This window comes from Poeciliopsis prolifica, unplaced genomic scaffold (genome assembly GCF_027474105.1).
Source record: "Poeciliopsis prolifica strain line A6 unplaced genomic scaffold, Auburn_PproV2 SCAFFOLD011, whole genome shotgun sequence".
Classification (NCBI taxonomy): domain Eukaryota; kingdom Metazoa; phylum Chordata; class Actinopteri; order Cyprinodontiformes; family Poeciliidae; genus Poeciliopsis; species Poeciliopsis prolifica.
In genome coordinates, this window is record NW_026562386.1 from 2149160 (window position 1) to 2176965 (window position 27806).

Below are 27806 nucleotides of genomic sequence, written 5' to 3' on the forward strand. Positions count from 1 at the left end.
GCCAGATCAACTTCAGGAGGAGAAGGTATAACAAAGGACAATTACACACAGACATACAGGAGGAAGGTAATTAAAGATGTGCGGTAGACCAAGAATCTACAACATTTTGGTTTATTGTGCACATTGTGTTGGTCAGTCCAAGGTCTAGAAGCTGCAGAAGGGTTTCTGTCGTAAGAAAGCCAGGTACTCGTCAGACTACACTTGATTAGCTTACTGCTTTTTGCACAATCCTTTATTGAACAATAAACAAAATAGAATGCTGAAGGCTTCAAATTAATGGACAGCGTTTGTTTCTGGATGAAGATCCCAACAGTTCCCAGCAGACTAAAGTGTTCAGAGCAGACATTGAAAAGGAAAGAAAACAAAAACAAAAAAAAAGACGCTTTTCTCCAGCACATTTCTTAACCAGCCAACAAGACACCAAGATACAAGTGTACAACAAAAAAATTCAAGGTGTCCAATTCAAGTTCCCAGAGACACATTCTTTTAATAAAAGAGGGGGTTAATACACAAAACAGTGTCGATTTTCAGCCAAATAAAAGCCAGCAGCACAACTGAACTATGTGAAAGATGGATCGACCGTTTACAGAGCATTCCACTTCCTGTGTGCAATTAAGACTAGACAGAACCTCGAATGGACAAGGCAAATGAAAGGACTTCAGAGTACAAAGTTGATGAAAGGCAATAGGGGCAGTATAATGTTGTCCTTTGGTTTACCTGGAAAGTTTTGACTTCATAACCTACAACGTAACATTGAGCAGAGCAGACATAAAATCCAATAAACAGTTTTTGGAAATATTAAAATTTAGTCAACCTAAAGTGTGTGATATTTAAATGAAAGGGCATGGTAAATCATTTCAAACACGCGCATCTCTGCAAGACTCAAAATGTATGCTACCCTGCAGCAAAGGTTCTGAAAAACATCAAAACAGTCTGACTCGTATACCTTTCATAAGCAGGCTGATGGACGTCCAAAACTAAGTCCAGATGAAAAAGGAGAAACGTTTAGACTCCAGAATCATGAAAAAAATATTTGATGTGTTGGTCTGTGAAGATGGCACTTGTGGCTGGAATGAAATGGGTTTGGAGTGAAAATAATAATAAAAAAAAAAATAGACAAAAAAGGAAATAAATATCAAGCAAAGAACTATTATCTTTTATTTGCTGTGCTTTAGACTTTAATTTCTCTGAAAACACCAATTCCAATGCAAGCATTTTTTTTTCTAAAGGGAGCAAGAGCAGTACAACATCTAATTCATGACACAAATGAAAGACAAAAAAAAAAAAACATTTTAGTAAAGCCAAAATGGAGAAAAAAAAATCAGTTAAATGAGTCAGAGCCAAAAATATTTAAAACAAACAAACAAAAAAAAACATGATCTCCATTTGTGCGCATGTCCAAGGTTTCTATTCAGAACTTAGCACTGATGTAGTCCTAAATTTCCCAACGCGACTCACTGATTCTCTGGAGATTACAACCCCCCACCCCTGAAAAACCTCAAATTTCTTTGACTCTCAGAGATGTGATGTTAAGAGTTGCACATGGAAATGGGAAAAACGCCACTGAGCCCCGACTTACAACACAGTTGAGGGGGAAGAAGCATTTGTGTGGCTCAAAACTACACGTTTAAACCAAGCACACAAGTGGATACCTGACAAGCAAATAAAAATAACCCATAAGGAATTTATTTAAAAAAATGTCAGCAGGGCAGGTTTTGCAGTGGAATCTGTCTTGATCATTTTGCTTCTTGTCCAGAACAGGAACTGCGTTTAAAAACTGGGAACAGTCCTTGAAAACCTGAACTGTTTTCTGTCAACCAGATCAGTTTTTCCGTCTTTTTTAAATTTGCTCTTTTTAATACATCTCAGTCTAAATATTTGTAAAATATGCATTTGCCTGTCACATTGTAGTCATCAGTTTATTCTCTGTGCACAGAAGCTTGTTATTAAATTCTAAAGCGCATTAATAAATTCTTTTCAACAATATTCTAAATCTAAACCCAAATCCCATAACAAGGATCGTTCAAAAACAAGGAAGCCGTTTCCATCCATAGCACCACCTCTCTCTTTTTTTTTTTCTTTCTGCTTTTTATGGCTCAAGTTGTACCTAGGTTTAAAAGCATCATAAAAGTGAGAACATGGAAGAGGAGGAAGAGGTGGTGGCTGAAGAAGAACACAATCTGGTTGTTGGGGGAATGAGACTGGTGATACTGCTGGTGCTGGGCCTTTTCGAAGCACGGGGGCAAACAGCAAGCTTTGAAACTGCTGCAAAACCATTAGGCCGACAGTTCTCCTTTGCTAAAAGGCAAACACTGATATTTTAGGTAATTTTCTTTAAAAAAAAAACAAACAAAAAAAATTATTTGAAGAGAATTTCTCCTGCAGTCCACTCGCAGCGTATTGGTTGATAGTTCCTCCTGTGTGAGTTCACTGTTCGCCATCAGAGCCAAGCTGTGGGCTTAGTCCAAGGAGAGTCTCAGGTCCCAACCTGCACCTCTGACCCCCACCTGTCTGTCTGTTCAACAGTCCTTCCTTGTTGCTTTAAAAGTGAAACATAAGATGACAAAAAAAAGAAAGAAAAACAAACAGCAGTGGTGAACAGAAAAGAGAGAGCAGTCACAGGGAAATCTTTGTGAATGCAGCTTGCTTCTCTTCTTCTGAAAATTTAAAAAAAAAAAAGAAAGGTGACAAGGAAAAAGGCGTTGGAAAAGCTGGTTCTCTGGAAAGCGGGGACAGGAGGGAAGAAGAGGAAAATCTTGCAAGAGAACAAGTCGGGCAGTGTTCCTGTTCATTAGTTTGGTGTGTTTTTGTGTTGTATGCAGAAGCACTTTATTGTCAGCAAGTGCATTTTGAGCATGTTTGCGGTGTGTGTGTGGGTGGGTGTGTAGGTGTTGTGTGTGTGTGTGGAGGGGTGTGAATGGGTGTCTACAGCAGGTCGACGCGGCGGTAGTACAGCAGGTAGGCGGTGCGCTCGGCCGTCTGTTTCAACACCTGGTACTGGTTGATGACCTTCACTGCCTGGTCGTCGATGCGCAGCCAGCCGTTAAGACCAATGTGGAAGACATCAGTGGTGTAATGGCCGCCTGTCGCACTGTTTCCATGGTGGTAAACAACTGCGGGAAACATCAGGATCCAAGTTTGAGTTGGTTAGTTCAGATGTTTTTTTGTTTTTTGTAAACAGAAAAAAATGTTTTGTTAGCAGATGTCGTCCAATTACATCACTTAACTCCTAATATTTTGCATTACTAACGATGTAATTGTGAGTCTTATAAAGATTAGAAATGATCAAACATGCTAATTTTTAAACCTCTTCAGTTTATTTTTCATAGAAACAAAATATCTTTTAATAGGGTTGCACAATTTTTTATCAATTTCAATATCTAATCCTAAATTTCCACTAATTTTCATTTAAAGGGGTAGTATGTGTTTTGCAGCTACCTAGTATAACTTTGTAGCACAATCTAGAAATTGCATCAGCTTCAATTGCTATATAAATGCTTTAAAACTTGAAATTAGGCCTCTGTCTCTTTAAGAAGTTTCTGCTCTTTCCAGCACATAATCCTATCAACATTTCTCTATATTTATTTGTCAGACTGACCAATAGCTTTATATAATGAGCACAGCAGATTCGCAGTTCCACTAAGTGTTTTGCTGCTGCTGCTAGTCTGAAGGAGTTCTGTGGGGAGGGGGTCTCTGTGTGGCAGAACCTGGGCTCAGAAACTGTAGCTCGAGGGATGATCTTTGTCCAATGGTGGTGCTATGTCCATCCAGGAGTTTTACAAAGCAATGATTGCCCCGGGAGATTGAAGAATTTCTCAAAGGTGCAGCCATAATGAAGGCAACACTTCAAGTACGTTTTGATGAAAGAATACCGTTATAACATGATGTATGGCTCATAAAAGCTGATTTTATGGAGTACTGCTCCTTTAACATTGTGCTTGACCTTTCCCATTATATTCCTAAAGTTAGACTTGTTCACATGCAAAGTGAATTCATAACAATTGGACGGTAGTGGCCAGAAAATATTGAATTCCAGAAGGTCCCTTGTGATTCACACTGATACAAAGATATCTCTTAATGATGAGCTTGTCAGGATTTGTTGTTTGAAAGATTCCAAACAAGTTTTATGGGGGCTGAAAATGCTTAAACATTGTTAATATAGAGTGGAAGTAAATATTGCTACCAGTAGTGACTTACAGAAAAACATTTTGCAAATAATACAGCAATGTGATCTAAACAATAAAACCAACAAACCTGCAAAGAGCCTGTAAGTTCTTTGGCCTTTCAAAACTTTGCTCCGCACTCCAGAGGATAAGAGATCTGAAAGCAAAGTTAACATAGGCATATTTACAGATAAGACCAAGATGCTTAAACATTTGCATAAACCTCAATTAAGTACGGAGTATTATCCTTATGGCTCAAGTTGAAAAGTTTAATTCAGCAGAAACTTTTGCAGAGTATGGGTCCATTCATACCTTTGCTGATTTCCAGGTCAACGGGGTAATCAATGTTCTTTGTGAGTTTCTGGCAACCTCCAGTCTTTTCAAAGACAAATCGCTTGAGGTGGAGCACAAGCACAGGTGGCAGCTCTTCCAAAGTTACCCTCCGACTGATCTCAATCTGACACAAAGAAAGAGAAGGAGTTACGTGATGTACAACACAAAAACCATATCCTAGAGTTTTATAGGTACTCTAGGACACCTAGCTTAAGACAATAAGATGATTTTTTTAGAGAAACGATTCAAGTACAGAATAAGAGGAAGGAGTCAGAAATCACTCAATGCTGTTTTTTTAAGTACCAATACAAACAAGTTGTGGATCAAAGTTATTTAAGCACAGAAGGACCAAAAAGTTTATTATTTGGTGCTTACAACGTTAAATAAACCAATAAAGATGCCTGTGGTGCAGTGAACAGATGTGATGCACATGTTCACTCCATCAGTTAGTTAAGCAGTAATGTTTTTCAGGTTTTCATTTTTAGCAGTACTTGTGACGTCCATAAAGGCCTAAAGCAACTAGAAAATATGTAAAAGAAAACTTTTTCTCCTCCAACAAATTACAAAGTTTTTTTTCTTAGTTTGGGAATGTCACTTTTTATTGAATGCATGAGACTTCAAGCACAAAAACTCACCATATGCTGTTAGATTTTTCAACAAATATATCACTAAATTCAACGCAATCCATGTGAGCCTATTAGAAAAAAAACTTTCCAAAACAACAGCAGCAGCAAATGTTTTTGTTCCCTTTATCTGTAACACCTATTACTGTGAGATTCCATGTCACTGAAGTAGAACTGCAGTCATATATAATGTTCAAGTGAGAGCTTCATAAGCCACAGTATTATGGATCTACCTCTTGCTTGGTTTTGGAGGTGTAGCCTTGGACCGACTCCCGGGCCACCAATGTTTCAAGAGCTTCCTGAACTGTGCGGATCTTCTCAGACTGGATGTCAAGCTGCAGGGTGAAGAAAGGCTGCAGAGTAGCCGACTCTTTAGAGTTTTGCTGATACACCACAGATCTGTAAAGAAAATGCCAAAAGGCACATTACATCAAAATAACTACAAAGTTTAATTGTAGAAAATGTTCAGGCCAGGATATTCTTGAAAACTACAAATGCTTCCTGTAATACTGATATTTATAAGGTACAACATAATTGTTTAATGGCAGCTTAAACATTTTGTGGGTAGTAGTTTAATAATAAGTGTTGTAGCAACTCAAGACCAATCAATTACTCTCACTGATGCATTAAAGAATCCGTTGATTACAGCCAAGCTGCGTTGGTGTGCAAAGTACGTCTAATAAAAACCCTCCTGAATTCTGTCTCTCTTTGGCCACACAACCATTTCTGAGAAAATAATCTTTTCAGACGTAGTAAAACAGTGTAAAAAAATGTGTTAGACCAGAACTATACAGAACATATCATTTGGGTGGCCAAAAGTGATAGTTTCACGTTCCAATTTGTCCAAAAGTTAAGACTTTTGTTTTGTGGAGGGCAGCTTAACGTCTTGCTGTCGAGACTTCTCACCACAACGAACTTCGGAGGATTTAAAGTAAAGCCTGGAGATGCCAAAGCAATTTGTAGCGCCACCCTGAGTGTTGGTGAAAACCAACATGATTGCTACAGATCCAGACCACGGATCAGAAGTTTGAGGCATTAGAAAAGCTTCTGAACATGTTCATGTACCTGATGTGTCCACCAAAAATATCAGTGATGGGTGTGCGGACGAAGTCAGCTTGACGTGTGACTGAAGTCTTGTTTCTGGGACCCACTTGTTCCCACTCGTCCTCACTCCCTTCTTCCTCCTTTTCGGCTCCATCTTCCTCACCACCTGGCTGCGACTCCGGGCCGTTGGGTGTAGGGGCTTCTGGAAGAAAACAATGCAAAAGCAAATAATAAATTAATAAGAGATGCTTTATTAATTCTCACAGGGGAATTCTAAATATTACAAACGAGGCACCTGATTAAATGTAAAAAGTAAAAAAAAACAAGTTGCCCTGAACTTTTTATAATGTCCAACCCAGTGTTAACTTACTAGTTTTTATCTTTTTATCGGAAGATAAAAACCCCAAAAACTAGACGAAAAATTTCTAAGAAGTTTAACGTAGAACCATAAACCTTGCCTGGACGCTCCATGAGAGAACTCTAGCTCACTTTTTACTTATTCTTACTTCCTTTTTTCATTCCAGTTTTCTTTCAAATGAATACAGCCCCGCAAAGGATGTCCTGATCTGACCCCAGGCATAAACTTTGGGTACTCATGAAGTATTTTTAAAATGATCAATATTCAAATCCATGACATAAGCCCCAATATACCTTTAATTTGCTTATAATCTATGATTATGCCAAACGAGCAATCTGTGACGCCCTGTTAAGAAAACCAGTCCTTAGTAATTATAGCCTCCAGAACTGTTTGATTGATCTCATGAACGTAGGTTTTCTTTTACAGTCCAAGCATTGTTTAGCCTTGAAATGACAAAGAGAGAGATTAATTTTACAATGTCCTCTCTCCTGCCTGTGCTCAGATACAGAAGAGGGACACAGAGACCAGCTGGAACATGCAACATGTTCAAAGTGAAGTGCTGAAGTAGGAGAGCCTTTTCAAGAAACATTGTTCACAGATGAATAACTGGAACTTCACTGAAACTGAATTATCAATGAATAAACAGAGTAAAAATGGTAATAACTGCTAATAACCGAGCACTTGTGAAGCTTGCTGTGCCAGACTGCAGCTGAATCGGCATAGTATTTTTCTAACCTCCATGTTGGAGCAGCATAATGAAGCTGAAGTTCAGAAACCTGGGTTGGAAGAAAATTTCTCAATTTCAAGAGAAAAGGGGGAAATTGGATAAGTTATGCAATTTTCCAATTGGTTGTTGGCTGGTGTAAGAAACCATTTAACTTTTTTCTATTTTGGAAGGTGGAGGTATTTGGATGAAATTTTATTGGAACCATTTTAAAATTTGCAAAACTTACAGAAACCTTTAAAAATGTTTACACCAAAAAGGTATAAACCATTTATTAGATTTTTTTTATTTGTGCGGATTTTTACGTATGTCCGGTCAGTTATAAACAGAAAATGTAACATGGCAAAACAAAGCTAAAAATCTATGACAACTTGTAATTTTTCATAAAATTAGAATAATATTACCAAATAATAAAATATACATCAAATTCTATTCAAGCATTTTTTTTATCCTGCCCCACATTACTTGAGACTAGGAAAACTTGAAAAATCCATTATATTCGTTAACTAACTTTTCAAGACGATGCAAGAAAATCAGTGCAGTTTCTGAAACTTTGCAACCTTTCATTGCTAAAAAACTCAGACATGTGTTTTACATTTAATATTTTGTAGCGAGAACACAATTAAGTTACAAACAAATCATTTATATGAATCCTGCTTTGTTTTTTTTAAATACACCATCAAACTAACAGATCAGTAACATTTTATGCACCTCATGCAGAATATTAAAAGTTATACAGCTTTCAGCTGGACACTCAAACTGGTAATGATGTTTCAAGAATGAGCTCAATAAACCACAACTGTTTAATTTCTCCAAACTTGTGATCCAACTTCAAAAGTTAGGCTCCAAAAGTTGCTTACTCTCTTCCTGAGGCAAGATTAGCTTTTTCAATGCCAGCATCTCCTCGTGAAGTCCATTGAGGGTAAACCCAAGATACTCCTCCGCGTCTTCTTGTCGGCCCTAAAAAATAAAAAAGGCAATAAAGAACTCCATCATTAATTAAAAAGAAAAAAAACACTGAAAATACCTGCTGGTAGATTTCAATAAAAACCACAATGTGCGCACATTAATTTGTTGAGGTAAACGGACAGGAGGTGGACATAGGATGAGTCGTTAAACATCAAAAGATCATTTTGAGTCAGCTTGTGTAACGAAGACTATTTTCAAGAGTTATTTGATTACAAAAAACTGTCTCTGCAGTACTGCCTGTTCCAGACAAAATGTAATCATTGACATCAAACTTTGACACATTGCTTCGCAGAGCCAAATCCAGCACATCTCACCTTCTCAGAGAGGCTTGACTTGATGAGAGTGAGGAGTTTGTAGATATACGTTGGCTCAAAAGGTACACCAGGCCGAACATCTTTTACAACCTTATCACCGACAGCTGTAAATACAACAAATAGAGGAAGAAAACATCAGCAATTCTGAATGCAAAATGATACCTAACCATTACGTTTGCACTGGTTAAAATCTTACTTTGCTGTTTGGTTTTCGATGGCACAGGCATGTTGTTGAACTCATTCACCAACCTAACACTGTCAGAGACGTTAAAATGAAAGAAAAACAATGAAACTTCAAGGAAGATGACATTTAAAACCATAGAAAACTCAATTTGCAGAAGACTGTCTTACAAGTTGTCTATCATGGGTGTGGAGGTGCATGTTCTCTGTGCTTCATTGTGCAGAGGAATGGACTTCATCAGGTGATACATGGGCGGGCAGGCGATCAGGGCCTGAAGGGTCTGAGAGCTCAAAGTCAGGGAGATAAACAGACTGAAGAGCAAGACACAGAAAACAATACTGCCAATAGAAAACTATGGACGTTAAAAAAAAAGTAGAGAAAGGATACGGCATTGATATAGCACCAGTTCCCCTTGTTGATCAGCCCCCTCGGCTGCAAAGACACTGGTTTATGTATCAACTTCACATTCTCAATAATTTCTGGGGATTCAAACAGAGACAATATTCTTCAACAAGCAGTTTCATAAAACTACAACCAACCTAAAACATACAGCTTCATGTTATCAGAGCAAGGGGTAAAGTTACAATTAAATAATAACAATGGAATAATGTTTTCATTTCTAAACAAATGTTTCCCTTCTTATTCCCGTCTCTGGTGACAGCATCAGGAGAGACCATCTGAATAAGAGCAGGAGTTTTCTGTTCCACGCCTAGGAAGGAGGACTGTCATTGAAAAAAAAATACAGCCTCCATGGTAACGTGGATGGACTTTACAACAAATGTACAAAATAAAATCAGCAATGGTTTAGGTAAAATTAGTGATAAACACACCAGACAGATATAAAAAGGAAAAATATTATTTTCTAAATCAGGGTCCGCAAGCAGTGGCACTTTAAAAATTTTGGCTAAAAAATAATTGGTGTTTTTCAAAATAGATATATTAACAAATGCATATTTTTGTAGTTTTCTCAGTTTTCCAAAGGAATTGCACTGAACATCGACAACAGAATGACAAAGTACCAGTTATGTTTTTAAATCTATTTTTCTTGTCATAAGTTTGTTTAGTTATATTTTTTGAAATTACTTGAAATTTCCTGTAGTAAAATAATTATTAAAAAAGAAAGCAGTCTTTTCAAAACTTAAGTTTGACATTTGTGGCTCCCTTTGGATTGTTAACATTTCAGTCACCTATTAAAACTTGTGATTTGTAAGTATTTACTTTAGTGGTGCATAGTGTTAGAAACATGTTGGGTTTGATTAACTATTTTAAACTGACCCATACAAGTAGTTTCATTAATTAGGGATGCCCTGATATAAAAGTTTGGACACATCTCACCATCTTGTAATGTTGTACCTGATAACCAACATTTCCTGATATTACATGTATGCATTACCACCCCATTTTGACAGGATCAAGAAACCAATAGGTCGACTTTGCTTCTCTGCTTCAATTAAGACACCCAACAATCCTGTGCTGCATCGTCAGCTCCTTCCTCCTCCCAAAACGCACACAGCAACAAAATGGAAATAAAACATCAGTAAAGAATTTCACTTATGGAACAAGTACAGATATGTACAGATACCAGTGCTAATATATTGTGCACAATTAATCTGTTATAACTTAAGCTCTACAAACTGGCAAAGTGAATGTAACTATGTCCGACAGCGGAGTAAGACATATCTTTTAATCTTTGCTGAATCACCCTGAAGTTGTAGTCCTTGCTGAAAAAACTAAATTGTGGATTTATGTAACATTTAAACCAGCTGCATCGAGTCTACAAACAGCTGGTCTGTGGCTACATGTTGGTGAATTACAAGCAGATTTGCCTCCCTCTCCAGAGTAAAAAAAACAACAACAAAAAACACAAAAAGACAAAGTAATAAAAACGAACAGACTAAAACGAACTTTATGCAAGGGGTTCCAGCTGCCTATAATCCCATTAGGGGCAACAACATGCCTGCAAAAATTTTACCCTGAAAAATACAACATGAACTCATTATCGACCTTATGTAACACGTCTCCAGTGTTTTAAAACGCTTTGCTGTAGACCGATGACTGCAAAGCAAAGATAATCCCACTCTGCATAAATAAAAAGATGTGACGGCAATACATCCACTTATAAAACATTTCCACGTTAAACGTATTGTTACTATAAGTAGGAGTTGCGAGACACTCAAAATCTCTGTTGTAGTTATGCTGCTCCAGCAATTAATCAAATCCTATTGCAACCTAACATCCAGACTGGTTGATCTTCAACAAGGGAGACATTTAACAGAAGTGTTGCAAGATATATTTGCACTGACCAGATCTTTGTCTACACTGCTAGAGTGAATTTCTCCAGATACCTGTTCAACTAAATTCCAGGGTCAAACTTCAAGAATATTAACTCTGCGTTCCAAAATAACTAGATAACAGTTAAGTTTCCCATAATTAGTTTAAGACAATGTAGATATTTCCATAGTGCAATTGCTTATTATTGACTTTCGTAAGAGAAAATCTTTTAAAAAAATAAAAAAATAAATCTAAAAAATCTGTGGCATTAAAAGTGGTATGGATTATTTTTCCTTAGATTGGTAGAGTTGGAAATTTTGTAGAGTTTACACTTCCATTCTAATAAGAACAATCTTTTTATCGAAGATTTGCTATTTTATAAACTCTGCAATTAAAAAGGAGCTGAAACCACTTCAGATGCAACTTGCAACACTTGTAATTTGAAGACAGTCGTTGTTGAGCCACTATAACTCAATCCAAATACTCAGCATTCTAAAAATGTGAAGATTCAGCTGGCCGTGTAAGGCCTGAGGTCAAGTTTCCCTTAAGAACCTTTATAAGTAAAAATGTTTTCATGTTCAAAGGTAATTTGTTTCTATTTTAAAACCAAAAATGGCAGAACAGTGTCATTAAATGTGTTTCTATTAAGTGAACTGGATTGTTGTCTGAAAAGCCAACATTCCTATTTGGATCAATAAAGCTTACTACAGACCAGATTACTTTGCTACAAGAGATACACAAAATACTGGCACCAGTTTCTGTATTGACCAATGTTAAGCTATTCTTTGACAAATCGTTATTGATACGGTCCCATGTTAATAATCGATTTTTTATGTCCACCTTGCTGCTGTTTGTGTTTCAGGAGGGGATCGGCCCTGTATGTGTCCGATAGTGAAGCCATGCATGATTGCGGAGAGCTTAACTGAAACAAATAAGCAATTTTAGCATTGTGGTTGTATTTTTAAAGTGTTAGAAAAATAGAAAAATACACATAATATAAATACTGGTAAATATCAGCCATAAAGGAATATTGATATTGTTTCAGAAATTATTTTTAACCCATTTATCACACCCAATTGCATCTAAAGAACCTGAAACTAATCTATATTTTAGTGCTAGAATAAAGACAGTTTTTAAAAAAGTGTTTGGAGATAACAGAACAAAATGCTACCAGACCACAGAGAATTTATCCACCTTTGCCAACTCAGTGTGGAAGCTCTCCTATGCTCACAGGGTGAGGCCCAAAAGGCACTCCTGACTACTTCTAATGACCAAACTGGGTTACAACTATAACTCATGACTTATCTAAAAAACATGTAGCTGACAGTGCTGCCATCTAGCGTTCATTTCTTTAGTTGTGGCAAAGTAATTTCATCTCAGATTTAAATTAAAACGCACATTTTGAAAGAAACCAGTTAGTATCCTCATCTACAGTCAGATTTTACATCATTTCAAAGAAGCTAGGGAAGAACTACAGCAAATATGTAGAATATTAAGATAAAAGATACGAAACAATATGAGAACTGGGTTTTTCTCTCTTTTTTTCCCCCCCTTACACAAAATACCTGCGAGTTTTGGGGCCATTGGATCTTCCGAAACATGGACAGGACCTTCTTTAATCTCCCCAACCTTTTCAGGTTGCTCTGGCATTGCAGGGGAGGGGGAAGCAGCTTCCACAACATTTTTCACCTCTACAAAGGCCTGAGGGCTGCCAGGCAGAGGCTTTGAGTTGTGGAACAGGCTAGCCCAGGATTTGGGAAGATTGGCAGTGGGTGCAGCAGCAACTGCAGGAGAGCTCGCCTGCTCTGTTACTAAAGGCTGGGTCACAGAGTCTGGGCTGAGAGGCTGGCCCTGCTCCCCACTGTCACAGTCTTCTTTGTGTCCATCTGAACTGACAGGAGTACTGGGCTCTTCTAGCCCATTGGCCACTCCGGTGTCTGCTGCCCGAGTTCCCCCTAGTTCAGTAGTCGTAGTGGAAGTCAAGGCGGAGGGGGCGTCTGCAAGAGCTGAGGGAGGAAGAGGAGATTTGGAGTGGGGGCTGTGTGGGGCGTCTGACAGTTCAGGGCTCTGTGGAGCTAAATGATCCAGCTGCTGATCTGCAGTCCTTGATCCCTCTGTCATCTCTCTGCTTTGAGAGGAGGATGAAGAGGAGGAAGTTGCATTTTTAGCGTCGGATAAAGAGGCAGCTCCACCTGTTAAGTCTAAAGAAGAGTCCTCAGGGCTATCACAAGTCCTCTGATTGGCAGTGGATGTGGGGGCAAACACAGATGCTGTTGATGTTGCATTGGAAGCAGGTCCAGGGGTGCCAAGTTCATCTGCTGACAATGCTTTACTGTCCACATCCTCAGAACTGTGGTGTGAGCCTCCAAGTGCGTGTCCATTCACCAGTGCTGTTACCGGAGCACCATCAGCTGCAACACCGCTGCTGGCGCTTTCACCAGCTGATGGGTCCAGGTAGTTGTAGTACCCAGGCGGTCGCTTTTTCTTTTTCTTTCTCTCTCTCTGTCCCAGGCTGCCGGGGAGTCCGTCCATGTCCTGGCAGGACTGGTGATTGTCCAGGGCCGATGCCTCAGAGTCCGGCCCGTCCAGCGAGTTGAAGTGGCTTCCGTCAGGGACGTCAGCCACCGGAGGGGCTGCCTGCTGAGCCTTCGGAGCCGCCTGGCAGCCCAGGATGAACTCCGGGGCCTGTGGGTTGAGGTTGCTCGACACCCTGTAGAGAGGATCGCTTGCTCTAACCGGCTTGGAATCCATCACCTCGTCAACCCCAAACTCAATGTGCTGATAGTCTTCTGCTGCAGGAATCAAGTAAGAATACAAATCACCATTATTAGTTTGTCAAAAAATTACTTTGCATATTGCTATTTAAAATATATATACATATATATATACGTATATTTCTTCAACAACCCCTAACTCAAATTAAGGCTGGACAATAAATCAATAACGACATATATGTAGCAATGGACACCTGATCAATATCAATCAATAATACATCTGATAGACTATTCAATATGTAGGCAGAGGAAAGTCTTTAGCTGCTCAACCTCTCAGCTAATCCATGTTGGTGGAATCAACAAACTCACTCACTCTGTGGTTACCTAGCAACTCACTCACTCTGTGGTTACCTAGCAACTCACTCACTCTTTGGTTACCTAGCAACTCACTCACTCTTTGGTTACCTAGCAACTCACTCACTCTTTGGTTACCTAGCAACTCACTCACTCTGTGGTTACCCAGCAACAACTTATTGAGTAACTTACGCAGCAGCCGTTTAAAGTTTTGCCACCGTAACTCAAAACTGCTTCAAAATAAAACAGCAGCATGGAGTGAAAACTGTGGATAAAACAGGAGAAGTCGTGCCACGACAGGCACAGGACATGTGCCTATTTGTTTAGATATTTGGTCTATTAAGACATTTAAAAAACAAAATGTTTTTGTTAATTAAAATCAAAAATATTTTATGTCGGTCATTATCGATGGACTGATATGAATTACTTATATTGTGATACGTTTTTCAACCATATTGTCCAGCCCTGTCTCCAGTATTTTAGAATGGTCCGTTACAATGACTTGCTACTAAAATGTTTCACTGTCACTTTAAACATCTATCTGTTGTCTTCCAGTTTATTTTGATATTGCATTAGCTCTTGCTAATGGTGTTGGCTCCAGCTACCATAAAAAACATTTTTGTTTGCTTCAATAGATATGTCGACACATGCAAACGTTAAACCAGCTTGCCTAAATCCAGACGTTTTGAGGGTCTCCCTCATTCGAGTTTACAGGTATTCACCATTGTGGGACAATAAATGGATATTTCTATCGATTCTTGTGTTTTGTTTTTAGACTCATCCTCTATAACCTACTAACATCCGAGGCTCACCATGCATTGGAAAAGTTAAAAAAAAGAGGAAAAACATCAACCTCAGGAACTGGAAAATATAATAAAGATATACAATTTCTGAAGTAATTATAAAATGTTACATATCACAACAACTTTAAGGTTAATTGGAAACTTACAAACTATTTAGGGATAACATGTTCATCTATGTGTGGATTCCTTATATGTTCCATAGATGCAGTACCCTCCACAATTAGTGGCAACCCTTGTAAAATTGTGTACAAAAGTTATTATGGGTACTTAGTGACCTTATTGTTTGCTTAATTTAAACGTAGTGAAATTATGCTGGAGTAATTCTTTCAATATCTAACTTGTTGGCTGCAGAAAGAAAAAATATATATATAAAAAAGCTCATTTAAAAAAGTACATTGAATCTTTAAATATTTCTAAACAGCATTTTCAAACACAAACTCAAGCAGCAATGTAAAAAAGTATTTAACTGTACATAATGCACAAACAACTTTCCTGCAAATAAGAATCATTGTGCAGCAAGAGGTGCAAAGGTGAATATAAACAGGAAAAATTAGTAAAAGCAAATCAGAAACTCATTCAAGTGACTTATCAGCTTGTAGGTCACTAAATATAAATTAATATTTTGCAAGCGTTAAGAGGGCATTAAAGAGCAGATACCTTCTCTGTAAGGATTAGAGGATATTCAGTTAGTGTTGAATCATTCTTCATTAGAGTAAACTGCACTTAGTTGTAAAACTGTAAGAATTCAGGGATTCCTTTAGAGACGAATGTTAGCATCGCCAGAAACCATCACTATGCCCTTAGTAAGTAAGCTGTGATTGTTAAATTTGATCAAACTTCAATTTCATTTCAGTTAATCTGGAGCCCTGTTGCGGTGCAAAAATGCATTAAATGCAACAGAAGATACTTTAGGTATCTTGAGCATGCAAAGCTCTACAGAGTTTACCAACAGGCAAGAGAAAGGATAAAGATGCAGTTTAGAAAGCCACCAGTTTTTGAAACGTGGACTTTTAGTTCTTACAGACAACGTACAACAACCAGTCAAGCCACAGGGTGTGAGCCCTTTTAACTCACCGCAAACCTGCAGTCCCATAGACTCCATAATAAATGGCACAGCAGGAGTGCAGTAACTTCCTAAATAATCAATACAAATCAAGATGAGGCAAATGTTATGTGCAAATGGTCAGCGCTGAAATAAAGGTGGCTGCTGTAACATTTTTAATTTGGTGCTCCAAAACATCAAGAAATAAACTGTGTATGCTAAAAATTATGGAAAGATTATTATTTCCAACTGTTGACAATCTACTCCATGAGTATTGGATGTATAAAATCAAGAAATGAATTATGAAGCCTGAGCTTCAATCTTAAACAATTTAAAACATACATTTGAAGCTAAAAGAAGGAAAACTTTTGACTACGGAGTAAATATTTAGATCCTGCAACTTCCAAGAAAAATATATATAAACATCATGTATTACATGAAAAGTACATACCTGAAGACTGACTAACACACTGAACTTTGTCATTGAATGGAGGAAGCTGTAAAAAGTAAAGTAAAAAGTGAATTAAAAGGAAATCAAAGACATTCCAAGAATATTTTGCACATGACAGAAAAAACTAATAGCAAATAAGAACATGCTAATTATAAATTACATCAACAGTTATTACAATCTTTGCAATTTAATTAGATAGTTTTCATTTTTAAATTGTGCACAATTTAAACATTAAATTAAAACAAGTTATTTGTTCTTACCTCAACATAAAATCGAGGAGTCACAAAAAACTGATTGATCTCATCAGGGCTGAACTCCCCAAAGATATACTGTGGGAGACAAATCAATAGAACTATTAGATAAGATTTATATCCCATCATCTAAACATATTTGCAACAAAAAGCAAAACTGCCTAATAATTTTAAAAAAAGTTTCTTTAATTCTTAAAACAGGACAGGAAGGATGTTTAACATATCAGTTAACGGAAAATGCTAATAATTTGCAGACCATCTGATAATTTCAGCCTCGTTAATAGGAGTCAAGTTTGAATTGTTATTGCTTAATATCAGGTAATTAGATTGTTACATAATCTGTCATCATTCAGCAAAACCTGTAGTTGTTTCTTGCGCAAAGGTAAATCAAATAATAAAATGCTGAGTCACAGTCTTCTACATAAACCATGAACCCAGATCAAACGGACTCCAGATGAGCCACCATAACAAACTCGTCTCTTACACAGGCGAAAGATGGGACTCTTCGTCAATTCATCGTCTTATTGCTGAAAAATTTTCAGACAAATTTCTTCGGACGCAAAATGTGTTCGACTGAATATAACAAAGGATAATTCACCAAATACTTTACAACAGCAACACACTGTCAATAATTACTAGATGAATCAGCACTCAGTAAAGATAACAGTAGGGCTGTTTGCTTGTAAATGAAGAACTCGTGCTTTTCTCAGAAATGCACAAGATTTGAGTCCAATTACTTTACAAACCTTGAAAGTATCATCAATGACACTATTGAAAAGGATGACAAAAATTATGTGGTGGTTTTCAGCAGTTGCATGGGAGACTGATTACCCTAATACTGAAACCACCTTTAACCCAGTTACGCTTCAGGCACAACTACAAGATGCACAAGATAAAGTTCTGTTGAATACGCTGATATTAAGTGATAGCGTTTAAGCATTTAATGTTCCGCTTTAGAGGAATATCAACAGTATTTCAGGCCATATAGTGTATAAAAGCATACATTTCTCATTAATTAAATTTAGTTTCTTGTCATCTAGAATAGTTGCATGGTACTTAGCGACATGTGCTAACTTTTACCAACTATAGACAGCTTCTCACAAAAAAATATAATAAAGATATAGCATGCAAACAGTCACTCCAGCATGGATCAACCAATAAACAAATATACAAACATACTTTAAGTTTAGGTGACCATATTATTCTGGTTTATATCAACTTTGTCACTGTATTTAATACCAATAACATTACAGCCAAGATAGTGTAGGTAATCAGATTTACTGCTGACTATTTTCAAGAGATTTCGCAATAATGTGAAATTGGGAAATGTGAAGCACCTTTTAAGCAAATAATGTTTCAACTTAAGTGCCTGTCTGAAAAACAGTTCAAACAAGCAAATCAAATAAGATTTGGTGCTTTAGAGCAACAAACCTCTAGACATGTTGCAACACAACCACTCTTCTAAGAAATTTTCATTGTATAATGTCAGTTTCATGTTGTCCTGAATTGGGTTCTATAATTAAAGTATACTATGACGTAATTGTTTCTAAACAGAAAAATAACAATTATTGCTTTTGCTGCAAAAAGCATAAAGTAACCAAATGACACACTAAGAAGCACAATGTCTATTTTTGATATTTATACATAAAATCAATAAAACTGAATACCCATTTTACATAGAGAGGTATTTTCTAATTGTAAAATTATACCTTTTTTTTGCTGTTTTGCTCCAATATCAGCTTACGTTAATTCATCAGACACTTTTTGGGTTGCCAGCATCCTTAAAAAATACGGCTTGTAAACTTCAGCTTTAAAATAGTGTGACCTTAATTAAGAGAGAAGGTAGTCGTCTTAATTTATAAACCATGACCATTGTTCTAAATTTAAATACTTCCAGATGACTGAAAGTTCATAGCAACATGTGGGGGAGGGGCAGCACTTTTTGGTGTATACAACCAGAGAAAACTTTGGTCACTCTGACTAGCATCTTCAAACTACATGAAAAAGAAGAGTATGATTGACATTTTAATAGATTTGGCCTAATTTTAGAACTGTGTTGAGCATGAAATACTTTAACAAGATTCAACCAGTTTTCTGCAAACAGAATCCAAACCACTAAAGGTGAGAGATAAGCACTAAGATTATTGCATAAGAAAAAAAAGTCTATATTTAAAAAAAAAAAAAGCTTTGAAAGTTCAGCCATAAAGCTTTAGGAAGCTACAGATTAAGAAGAAAAATAAAATCCTACCCAACAGAATCCTTTGACTATACCATTTTCTATTATTGTGACATGAGCATTTTAATCAAATCATTTATTACACAGGTATTTAACTTGTGTCAGTTCCTTTACAGATCATCCCCATAACTTTAAGAGGAAACAGCCCAATGTGGTAATTCAAATGACCAAGTGGACATGGGGAAACAAAACAACTAAGTACAGGTGAACTCACTAACCATGCCCTTAATCCTCCCACAGCAATAAACTGTGAAACGTGAAAAGGGGAGGCACAGAGAAAAGAAAGTGCAGCTCAAGCATATGTAACTCTTTGCAAAACACACCCCCCATGCGAGGGCCCACATTGCTGAAATGGCAGTCCAAGTGACAAACATCCAGCTGTAATCCAACGGCCTCAGGACGGCTCATTCGCTCACAACAGAAAGAATGTTGCTTTGCTTCTTTCAGTAAACGAGCCATTAACTGTGGCTTACAACATTTCAATCTCTATCATTTTAGCAGCACAAATAATGACGGGTTTATACGAGTATGTAACATACAGAAAACTATGTTCTGCTCTGTGTTGACACTTGGTGAAACTGGTTTAAAAAAAACAGAAGGATGGCAAAAAGATTTTTGGTAGGAAATAAATTTCATTGCTAAAACAGAGTCAAACTTGCTTCCAGTAGAACTGAAATGTTTTCCTCCAACAACCAAATACTTGAGTGACAACAGAACAATAATGTATCAAATATTTAATCCACAACCACTGATAATGCTTGTTCAGTACAACTATTACAGAACTGACCAGTCTGAGCTTTTTGCACGATTATGTCTCCTCTCACCAGTGAAATATTCCTGATTACACTCAATTACCTACACACCAAGTAAGAAATTTGGTTTTACATAAGCTTGCAAAGCTATTAGAAAAGCCCACTATTTCTTTCAAGATTAATTTCATTTCAATCTGAAACACAAAAAATCGCTAAATCTTTTAAATCTATAGTGTAAAATGTGAATACTTTGATTTGTTGAGACAAAACTAATGGTTACCTTTCAGACAACATACAAATACATAACTAATCTTTAAAACTTGACCATCTGAAAAAGATCTGAAGACTAAGAGTTGAAGATGATTAATTGAAGCTCATTTTGTGTTGCACATAATGTGATTAGCGTTGGAAAACATACTGATGCAGTGAGTTATCATCAAGGAAAAATATCTAAAAGAAAAACAAACTACTTCAAATGCTATTTTGTGTTGATTAGCGGATGAAAATAAGCCTCAGCTATGTGTCACCGTATTGGAATCCATAGTTTTTAAAGAAAGGAAGCACAAAACCACATGTTGTAACTGCAGAGAGAGTAAATGCTGAGCTGTCTACAAGCTAAAGCTAAACCAATAAGCTTTAAAGGTAATGAGATGTTAGGCTTTTTCCACTAGAGACAATTTTAGAAAGAAAACAAAAACTAATTAATTATTCAACATAACATGTCATAAATGGTTGTCACGAATAATTAAGATTTTGAACCTTTGTCTAGCTCTTGTTTGCAAGACAATCCATAAAGATAAATTTAAGTAAACTTAAGTAAATCTGCTTTTAATCAACTGGAGGTAACATGTAGTGTTCAGACTTTCCAGCATGACCTGTTTGCTGCTGGTGCAGTAGATCTTGTTCTGCCTCTCGTTTGGTTGCTTGTAAACGAGTGCGTTTACCTTTTCCCCACAGGACACAAAAAAAAGCAAAACGTCCTCAACAATCCCTTCCAAATCTAAAACCATCAAACTTCCAACATCTCTTTAGGTAACCTTCTAACTGTTTTTATTTGTTCACAAAGAAATGTGAGGTTTTCAAATCATTTAGTCAGAAAAATGTCTCTCAATTTATGTTTACTAATAATTAAACAGAGCAATGAAACCATAGACTTGTGGTTGCCAATTAATTAGAGGGAATGAGATGGCTCATATTTGCTGCCGAATTTTAATAATTTAAACACTTCTGTTAGGCAATCCATGTCATTCCCGTGAGGCAATAAATTTGCATTCTGTGAGTATCAGAGTGTGCAAGATTGGCAAATAATTTTACAGAGCAACTACACAAAAGCAGAAAGGAGAGTTTACGTTTAACTTTCACTTCACTAAACAGCTATCCAATAGAAAGCTTTAGTTTTGGGGGAAGGAAAAGAAGTCTCAGCATGCACAAATCCAGTCTGCAATGAAGTTTTTTTTTCTTCCTTCGCTCCATAATGTTGTTGAAAATACAACAGAAAAACTTAGCTTTTTAATGTACATCGCTGTCAGAACAACAAAATATTCAATAGAAACACAAACTTCAGACTCTGCAAGTAACTGACTGCATTCCTCAAAATGGGCCTTCTCACATGACTACTAGCTTCCACAGTCATATCTCCAAACTTGCCAAGTCACTATCTAAGACAGATCACTTAAAGAGTGTTTGCTTTGCGACACAGACAGATGCGCACAAGTTTGATCTAGTTTCAGAATATTTCCCTCCAGGACAAATAGCAGAGAAGGCGAAGCCTTAGGTCAATGCTGTCGCACAGCATTGACCTAAGGAGCTGACAGCACACCACCTGTGCAAATATGTTAGCCAGCTAACAGCTAAATCTGACCGAAAATGTTTCATCACGCTTACGATAAAGAAACGGCAACCACTGGCATGCAGCGTAGTATGCGAAAAGGCTATTTAACTGAAGTAAACTAAATATATCTAAAATTTATTAAGTGTGAATGTTTAGAAAAATAAAACACAGAACAAGGCCCGTGTCACTACTGAGCAGGTGGGCCATGCAAACACGCAGCAATTTTCGGCCACTTTTCTCCTAATAAATAAATGCTGACACTTACACGGTTTAACAATAAAATAACTCTGCGTTGAGATTGCACGCGTTTGTGTCCCATTCGGTTAAAAAAGGATGTCAAATCTTTTAAAGCGACAGCCAAGACCGCCGCTGGCTCATTTGAATGGAGGAACATGGGGCCTGTTAGCCAGCGTTGCCATGCTGCTTGTGTTTCAATGAGGCTGGAGTGGGTTTGGGGGGCATTAGCAAGCACTTTTCTGTACTCACAATTTCAATGACACGACTACTTTAATGTTTTAAATGACAACACCAAACTAACTACAAAAATAACATCCCCTCCTAAAGCATTTGTTCCGAATCCAATACAAACGAAATACATCTGTAAGGCTCTATATAACGGTAAACGCTAAATCCATCTGGAGTTGTTGTTGTTGCACTGGCTAACGTGAGCTAACTAGCTTAGCTACCTGAGTGCTGGAAGAAGCCATGCTCCCGGTGAGATTTTCACTCCTCCGCCGACGAGATGAAAACTTCCCCGGGAAGGTTTTATGAGTTTGTAATGACAACTACAAACGGTGCTCTACTTCGACGTCATTGTCAGTTGTCCAACAATATACTGGCGGTCGGAGTTTTTCGATCCATGTAATGCATCAGCACTTCACGCTGCTCTCCTGGCCGTCACCGCCATTTCCGTCGGTTGTAGTGGCAGCGTGAGCCCGAGAGTAACGCAAAAATACTTCCGGTGATGGTTCACTCCAACTTTCAAAATAAAAGCGTCTGTGTTTTGTCACTGACATCCATAACTGACGACTAGTGTTAGGGATAGTATAAAGTTGAAAAAATTAAAATAAAAACACAGGTTGGTGTAATTAGATTTAGAAAACAATAAGGAAGTTTTGAAAACAAAATAAGAGCTGATTTTACTTTGTGTACTCACTGCATTCACCAAATACAAGCAAAAATGTCATCCTGACGTTGACAAGTCAGCATTTTACATTCACCCACGATCAGGCCTGGATTTAGAAAGATGTGGGCCCCTTGGACAGAGCCGGTTTGGATACCCTTTTACTCTCGCACAAACTGTTTAGACTAATAGTTAGATGCAAACTTAAAGTTTTTTAGTTCTTGTTCACATAAAAACATATCTTTATAATTATCCCTTCAAGGCTGTTTACAATACATGATGCATCATTCATAGATGAGTAAACGTTAACTTCATCCATAGAAAAAGCAGTTGCGTTAAAGTTACTATCTGAGATCGCACATGGAGATTTAACACAGTCACTGAAATTCAGCAAAACAAAAGAAAGGAGTGGAGCTGAAGTCTGATTTAGGTATTTGTCACATAATAGTTTTTAAATGGTTTCAGATGAGTAAACTCCTCAAAAATCAAACAAGTAAAACACACCCCACTGATATAGGTCTACAACATTCTTCATGAATGTTGTATTTCAACATCCAACCATTAAAATAATAACTCCTTGGATGCCATTGCTGTTGCCCAAAGTCTGCAATTTGTGCCAAAAGGACCCGCAAACTTTTAAAAAGACATATTATTTGTCACTAAAACATTGAAAATCCTCATGTAGAAACTCAACAGGCCATCTAATTCTCTTAGTGTTCTCTTTACTGTTTTAAAACTGCAATTAGCAAGGTGCAAGAGGCTTGTAGCACCAAAACACAGGCTCCTTTTTTGTCAAATAAGCTGGATTTCTGTTATAAATCTTGTTTTAAAACTGATCTTGCAAAGACATCGATGTTATCATGTCAGGAGCGATCATTTTTTTAAAGTCTTTAAGTCTTAACCGTCCCCTTTCCACCCTGGACAACTGCCTATATGGGTCATATTATAAACTATTAACTTCTTGCTTATGGTGGAGAATGGGTATTCCAATTGATTTGGAAAAAGCAGAAGTTCCAAATGTTTCAAGTCACTTTTGGTGTGTGAGAAAAAAAATCAGGAGACACAGGGACAGTGTGGTAGACTAAGAAAATCTCTTTGAAATGACTACAAGTCATTCTGAAGATGGTTTCTCGAACTATATTTGTAAAACAACATAATCAGTTTTAGGACACCACGATTAGACACAGAACTCAAGCTGTTTTTATGGTGCTGATTCATGCAAATACGTCCAAACAAACCTGTTAAGAATTGGTTCATTATTTGAATAAAATAGGAAATAAATGACATCATTGTGACATTTATATTGAAAGGGATCCTTTCCCATGCGGAAGTGCTTTGAGTAACACGATCACACTCACTGGCACGACGCTTGACCTCGCGCTCTGTGTCCGGGTTGTGGCGTGAATCGCAAATCTTTGCACTTCGTCAAGTCAAGTCAACCAAAAATAAGTTGGTTTAAATCACCATTCCCAGTGTGTGCATAAGTCTTCTCGTGGGGTTCAAACAAAGTGGAGACGATACAATGAAAAATAAAAGTGATTTAACTCATTTCTGCTCTGATTTCCTTATTTAGTAAAATTCAACCTGATGGGGAGGAGGGGACTGTTTTTGGTGATCCTGTCTGGATCAACAAATGAATGCATTCATGCTTCACGTGTGGAAGTACTGGCCCTGACTGAGTCCCACCCATGATTCAGTCAGTGGAGATGAAGTTACACACCAAACACAAAGAAGTCTCCCATCGAGTGGGCGTGGCCGCTGAACAGGTGAGCGGAGAAGATCTCCAACAGGAAGTCGCCACAGGTGGATTGCGCTGCTTTGCTCAAAACGAAAACAAGCTGAGGTAAGGACGGGACTTAGGGAAAATACAAACTGGGTTTCAGGTTCTGGATAAAAACACAATCATGTCAGTTTTAGAGCGAAAAGATAATTAATCTGACCGGATTGTTCCCGCGTTTCTGCGCGCTGTAATAACAGTATCACTATGCTAAAGTCATACTGATTGAAATCGTCCAGTATGCTTTTCTCCCCGCAGATTAGACATAGAAAAATATACCAATACTCTAAGCAACATTTAAAAAAAAATTAAACCAGATTGCATTTTAAAAATGCACTCAAGGAGAAATGCATTGAACCTGGGGACATGTTTTGTGGTTTGATTAAAGTAAAATTTTGGCTTTTCAGTATAATGAAAGAGGAGTTCCAAGCCTGACAATCCCATCTCAGTTGTGACGTACAACAAACCGGTACATTCCAGAAAAGCAACATCTCCGGATATCAGAGAAGTAGTTAAAGTTACATCACAATTACCAATGAGGAACATATCAGCAAATTCATCGCAAAGTGGATTAAGGTCAACAAAATCAGTGTTTTGGGATGTCTATCACAAAACCTTATCTGTGTAGACCTGAAAAGAACTATGTGAGCAAAGTGGTCTACAACACTGACTCAGTTTCTTTATTTCTGTAAGAAAGAAGAGGTCAACAATCCACCAAACTGGAACTATCCACCAAACTGTAAATAGGGGAGCATTGACTTTACACCTTATAAATTTTAAAGTCAATGCTCCCCTGTTTGTTTCACAAAATCCAGGGATATCTCTTTTCATTATGCTGGCATTAGGCAAATAAATCTAATTTGGTAATTCTATCTGGCCTGAACCAGAAAACATTTAGACTTATTGTGGAATAGTGAGGAAAAAAATGTTAAAGTTTTCATACATTTGGTTTTAACTGTAGATCCATCCACGCATTTTTTGTGCTCCCTTGTCCCCTGTGGGGTCAGCAGGGGTGCTGCTGCCTGTCTCCAGGGAGGCATTTTGGACGAGAGGCGGTGTACACCCTGGACAGGTCGCCAGTCTGTCGCAGGGTTTTAACTGTAGATATTCCACCTCACTGCTTTGCTGCTTGTTGTGTCTCGTAAGCTTCTTGGTTGTGCACAAGCCAACCATCCACTCTGTTTATTGGAGTCTGTAATAGGATTCATGTCCGTAATCTTCTTCAGCAGCTACAGGGAGATGCCAGACAGGGGGAGACACCATCAGAGGAGTGATGTGTCCGCAGAGTACAAGAGCAGGGGACAGCACTCTCTGTATGATAACCAGAGACACAGCCGAAACCCCGGAGGTGCAGAGGAGCGATTCAGCAGTGGCAGAAGAACTAAAGAGAACAGAAAGAGAGAAGTGACAAGTCCTCCTTTTCATAAGGGGTCAGCTGCATACATTGCTCATGAAAGGCCCTCGGCCCTGTAAGGAAACTTGATGAAGGCTTGATATTTGTTGTTTTATGTTGCAATGAAGGTCATGTTACACCTCTAAATAAAATGGTGTTGTCTTTGAAGGGCCAGAGAAACATCAGTGTCTAACCATGAGGTTTATCAACAACAGCACAGAGAAGCCCTGTACAATTTAAGATACATCCTAACCTCTAGAGGTAAGTATATTCCCTTTGAGGTTCTTCTGTGAAGCTCAAACTTCAATATTTCTGTTTATTACCATGTAGCAACAGATCTGTAACGACAGGTGCGACATTTCATCCAGGGGGTTTTGTCGTCCGTTATTGTGACGTTTAGCTTTTTTACTTTTCAGTATATTTACATTTAATATTTGCTGTTCTTAAATGCATACTCCTAAACTGCATCAAACCTGATTTAATTTTCAATGAATTTGGACTTCTCTAAGACAAAGTAAAAATTTCCAGTGAAGCAAATATCTTTTGTCAGAGAAAAGATCTGGAAATCTGACATTTTTGCTGTAAATGTACTATAGAAGCCGCACCGAGGTCGGTGTTAAAGCTATGATCTCGCTGCTCTCTGTTGCATGTCTCTCAGGTATCTGCCAGCTCTTGGAGATCTCTGTGAATCTTCTTATCATAATCTGTGCTGGAGTGCCGTACAGCAACAACGGGGGTTACCGGGACCTGGCCAGCCTCGGAGGAATTTACGCTTATTACTTTGGAGGTGCCAGCGCCTTTACTGGAGCTGATGCCGACAGAGTCAAGGAGCTGGACCGCCTCTTCCACCAGCTCAAGCGTCCTCCATATGTCTTTACAATGGCCTGCGGTGGGATTTTGATGATATATGCCTGTGTCATGTTTGGCCTGGGGGTCTTCAGGGTCTCCTACCGCTGGCCCATTGTGCTGCTTGTGGAAGCTGTTGTGAATTTTCTGATTGGCTTAGGTTACATCGCTGGGTTGGTTTTCTACTTTATTAACATACAGGAAACCTACCAAAACCCCATCTGTCAGGAGAGGGAGCAGATGTACAAGAGCAAAGGACACAAAGGCTTTGAGTGCAGCTTTAATGGTGCAGATATCGCAGGAGGATTGTTTGGAGTGGCAGGGATTTGTGTTTTCATCTTTGGTGGGGTGCTGGCAGTCAGAGCCTTCAAATCAATGCGAGAGCAGAAGAATGAAAGAACAAATGAGGACAATTATTTTTAAACATGCTTTTCTTACTTACATTAGAGAAAACATTTAACAGATTGGAAGGGATTTCCATGAAGTATTTTTCTGTTCTAAATTTCTTTCTGTAAGTTGGAATACATATTTTTTTAAATTCTTTCTTCTGTTTCACTTTTGTACTGAGCTCTATATATTTTTTTGTAAATGTCATAATAAACAGCCAGATGAGTGCACATACAATTTCATTTTTTGGCTTGTAAAATGAGGCAATTGAAAAACAACTTTTATTTCCACTTGTGAGATTATGATAGAACATTTGACATCCTGGAAATAAAATCATAAGCTGTTCTTAATATGGGATGTGTTAGGCAGAGGAGGAGTTGGTGAAATAAATTCAAAACTCATCTTGTGATCGCTTTATTTCTTGCATGAGATTTGGATAAATGACAGAATCTTGACCACCACAATTAAGTATGAGGGACATTAATGTAGTTGTGTGTCAGGGTTAGAGCGGACCCTGACAAAAATACTTTATTATAACTATTAGGATCGCTTCTCTTTTAACATAAAACAATCCTTTTAACCTTATCTTGAAATCTAACAATGCAAGAGCTACTCCGGTGGTTTGAATATATTTACACAAGAAGTTGTTATGTGTGGTTTTGTTGATTTGATGCACATTTATAATAGTGAGTCTTTCAATCTTTGCCAGACTGCAGGGTGCATTTCTAAGCTTCTCCAGTAGGTGGCATCTACTTTATTCAGCAATGAACCTAAACAATAAAAACATGCAGAAGTCTAAAGCCTAATTGCATGTGGCATGTAGAGACAAAAGCCTTTAACTTAAACTAACAGATACATTAGATGTG

The 27806-nt window shown here is 37.8% G+C and overlaps 2 protein-coding genes across 6 annotated transcripts; one reads left to right on the forward strand and one right to left on the reverse strand.

The window, feature by feature from the left end:
• Positions 1-97: 97 nt before the first annotated feature.
• On the reverse strand, positions 98-22330 carry usp10 (ubiquitin specific peptidase 10). Of its 4 annotated transcripts, none has more exons than XM_055036699.1 (15): positions 22101-22330; positions 16605-16673; positions 16345-16390; positions 15926-15985; positions 12546-13769; positions 9097-9188; positions 8880-8989; positions 8725-8783; positions 8529-8632; positions 8106-8205; positions 6185-6365; positions 5353-5518; positions 4476-4620; positions 4255-4320; positions 98-3113 (listed from the first exon to the last, which is right to left on the reverse strand). In XM_055036699.1, the coding sequence occupies exons 1-15, from the start codon at positions 22119-22121 to the stop codon at positions 2926-2928; spliced, it is 2631 nt and encodes an 876-aa protein (XP_054892674.1). In that variant the 5' UTR covers positions 22122-22330; the 3' UTR covers positions 98-2925. The 4 variants fall into 4 exon arrangements, with proteins under 4 accessions (XP_054892674.1, XP_054892673.1, XP_054892677.1 ...); XM_055036698.1 differs by having other exon boundaries at positions 12546-13772; XM_055036702.1 differs by lacking the exon at positions 15926-15985.
• Positions 22331-24218: 1888 nt separating this feature from the next.
• marveld3 (MARVEL domain containing 3) lies at positions 24219-27342 on the forward strand. Of its 2 annotated transcripts, none has more exons than XM_055036341.1 (4): positions 24219-24380; positions 25541-25783; positions 25877-25968; positions 26366-27342. In XM_055036341.1, exons 1-4 carry the CDS (start codon positions 24226-24228, stop codon positions 26974-26976), a joined length of 1101 nt encoding a protein of 366 aa, XP_054892316.1. In that variant the 5' UTR covers positions 24219-24225; the 3' UTR covers positions 26977-27342. The 2 variants fall into 2 exon arrangements, with proteins under 2 accessions (XP_054892316.1, XP_054892317.1); XM_055036342.1 differs by having other exon boundaries at positions 25544-25783.
• Positions 27343-27806: the final 464 nt, after the last annotated feature.

Coding starts and splice junctions, on each gene's coding strand:
- usp10 (XM_055036698.1), bottom strand. CDS start 22,121: ATGGCTTCTTCCAGCACTCAG. Junction 6,366..8,105: donor AATCTTGCCTCAGGAAGAGA/GTAAGCAACTTT, acceptor GTTTTCTTCCAG/AAGCCCCTACACCCAACGGC. Junction 5,519..6,184: donor ATTTTTGGTGGACACATCAG/GTACATGAACAT, acceptor TTTTCTTTACAG/ATCTGTGGTGTATCAGCAAA.
- marveld3 (XM_055036341.1), top strand. CDS start 24,226: ATGATTCAGTCAGTGGAGATGAAGTTACACACCAAACACAAAGAAGTC. Junction 24,381..25,540: donor CAAAACGAAAACAAGCTGAG/GTAAGGACGGGA, acceptor AATCTTCTTCAG/CAGCTACAGGGAGATGCCAG. Junction 25,784..25,876: donor CATGAAAGGCCCTCGGCCCT/GTAAGGAAACTT, acceptor TTGTCTTTGAAG/GGCCAGAGAAACATCAGTGT.